Genomic DNA, 2103 nt, shown 5'->3' with positions numbered 1-2103 from the left:
CCTTCGATTTTTTTTTTTTTTTCCTTTTCCTCCAGGTGTGGGTCACTCACAAAGTGGATTGTTTGGAGGATTGTTTCACGAGGATTCGTGAATTGAGGATTGGTGATAAGTGTGATCGGCCATGGATGGAAACGCCATCTGGCGATTTTGTGTTAATGCGAACGGATGACGTTGATTAATGTTGGAAAATTTATGCCGGTGCTTAAAGAAACGTTGGAGATGTTAGAAATTAATAAAGGAGGGTTTTTTTCTTTCTTTCTTTTGTTGAAGGTCTCCTCTCTTTCTCTCTGGGAATAATCTAAACGAATTGATGAGATTACAAGCTTTCGTTCAATTCGAAACTTTTCCGATTTTTTAATTTCTATAATTGTTACAAGATGCATAAAAGATTCGCTAAAACACTTCGTATTTTATTCTTTTGAAAATTTCAATTTTGGAAGTAAGAAAGAAGGATTTATTTCAAAACAAAGGCACAAGTTTCCAACGAGACGATCCGTTTGTGATTGCAGGTATGGTTCCAGAACAGGCGGACAAAATGGCGGAAAAAGCACGCGGCCGAGATGGCGACGGCGAAGAGGCGGCAAGAAGAGGTCGAAGGCGTCGTCGCGGAGGGTGAGGATGGTTGCAGCGACGCGGAGGCCGAGGGAAACAGCGAAACCGCCGCGAAAAGGCTGAGAAGGGAGCTCGAGCAACAGTATAGGCATTAAAACAAATGTGAGATGTCGATTCAAGGAAAGGAAATGAATCGAAAGACTAGATTCTCCGCTAGATAGATTCGTAAAAGGAAAATGAAGGAGTGTGTGGCGAAAAGGATTTTAAAAAATTTACAGATTTCCAGCCTGTTAAGGTGCTTCGATTGTTTTGTGGGTGAATTTTTTGAAGCACAAGATGTTTCATAAATTTCCTTTTTCTAATTCTGGATTTTTCTTTTCTTTTTTTTTTTTTTTATTTGGAAATTGGTCAATCAAATTAAAGCAAAGATTATGAAAATTTATAAAGAATTAAAATAAGGTATAGTGTCTGTCAAAAGTTAAAGTAAACTGGAAAGTTAGAATGAATGAAATTCAAAATGATTTTTCTTCTTGTTTTAGTAAATATTTTTATCGAAAATGATACGATGAAAAAGATTTTTATTTTTAAAAATTCTTATATCGTAATAAAATGTAGGAATATTCAACTGGAGGTGGAGAGTTACTAAACTTTTGGCAGTTACTTTATTTCAGTTCGCGTATCACAAATCGGAACTCGTAATAACATTACTATCCTTAACTCGAAGGATAATTGTAGGATTAAAAAGATTCGGAGGGAAAGTGGTCCAAATAACAAAATCTTTAATTTCGAAAGGACAAAGTTTCCGAAGTTGAATAGAAAAATTTAGATGTTTCCAAATGTTAAAAAAAGTTTGAAATCACTGCATGGAATCAAAAGAAGAAAAAGTGAATAGAAATTTTAGCTTTGAATAAAAAGCTTGGAATTCTGTTATCATAAAAAATTCTTTAATTAAAAATCGACTGGAAAATATATAATCTATTATAATTGACTTCAAACATTTTCAAATTTGAAAATTCGTAACAATTTTTAATAAATATCGATCTCCAGATAATTTATACAGATTTCTCAGATAATATTTTTATTGTATTTTTCTCGAAATATATTTATTATCACTCTTTCATCGCATCCATTAAAAAAAGGAAGAAAACAATTTCTTTTCTTCATGCAATATTTACAATCGAATCGTTTCAATGGAAAATATTTAATTAATAGAAAAAAGAAAAAAAGAAAAAAATCTTTGTTTAAAAGCGATGCCACAAAGACTGACGGGAAAACTTGAAGAAAAAAATCAAGTATCTCTTATCCAATATCGTCGAAACGCTATGATTTGTGTCAAAGAGTATGAAAAACGGATATTCGAAGCTTAAAATATAATATTGTGCCGTTAAAACGTGTTAACTTGTAGATAGAAACGTTGGGGGAGAATGTATACGATTTTTTAAAATATAAAATTAATCGTGTGATTGACGTTGGCGCATATTACAACTGTTATTAAAGAACCAAAGATCGATTCGTATTAGTTAGAAGAGGATAAACGAAATTCGATTGATC

The 2103-nt window shown here is 32.5% G+C and overlaps 1 protein-coding gene across 1 annotated transcript in view; it reads left to right on the top strand.

Moving 5' to 3' along the window:
* The window catches only part of LOC102672127 (homeobox protein Nkx-6.1-like), a 33152-nt gene extending 31469 nt beyond the window's left edge, over positions 1-1683 (top strand). Inside the window, exons 4-5 of the mRNA XM_006623686.2 lie at positions 510-863; positions 900-1683. Of these exons, the coding sequence (XP_006623749.1) occupies positions 510-707 (198 nt within the window). The 3' untranslated portion in view covers positions 708-863; positions 900-1683. The remainder of the gene's footprint in view (positions 1-509; positions 864-899) is intronic.
* Positions 1684-2103: the final 420 nt, after the last annotated feature.

The sequence above is a fragment of the Apis dorsata genome, unplaced genomic scaffold (genome assembly GCF_000469605.1).
Source record: "Apis dorsata unplaced genomic scaffold, Apis dorsata 1.3 scaffold_930, whole genome shotgun sequence".
NCBI lineage: Eukaryota > Metazoa > Arthropoda > Insecta > Hymenoptera > Apidae > Apis > Apis dorsata.
Note: the sequence above shows the minus strand (reverse complement) of the source record. Positions and strands in the feature narration are given on the sequence as shown.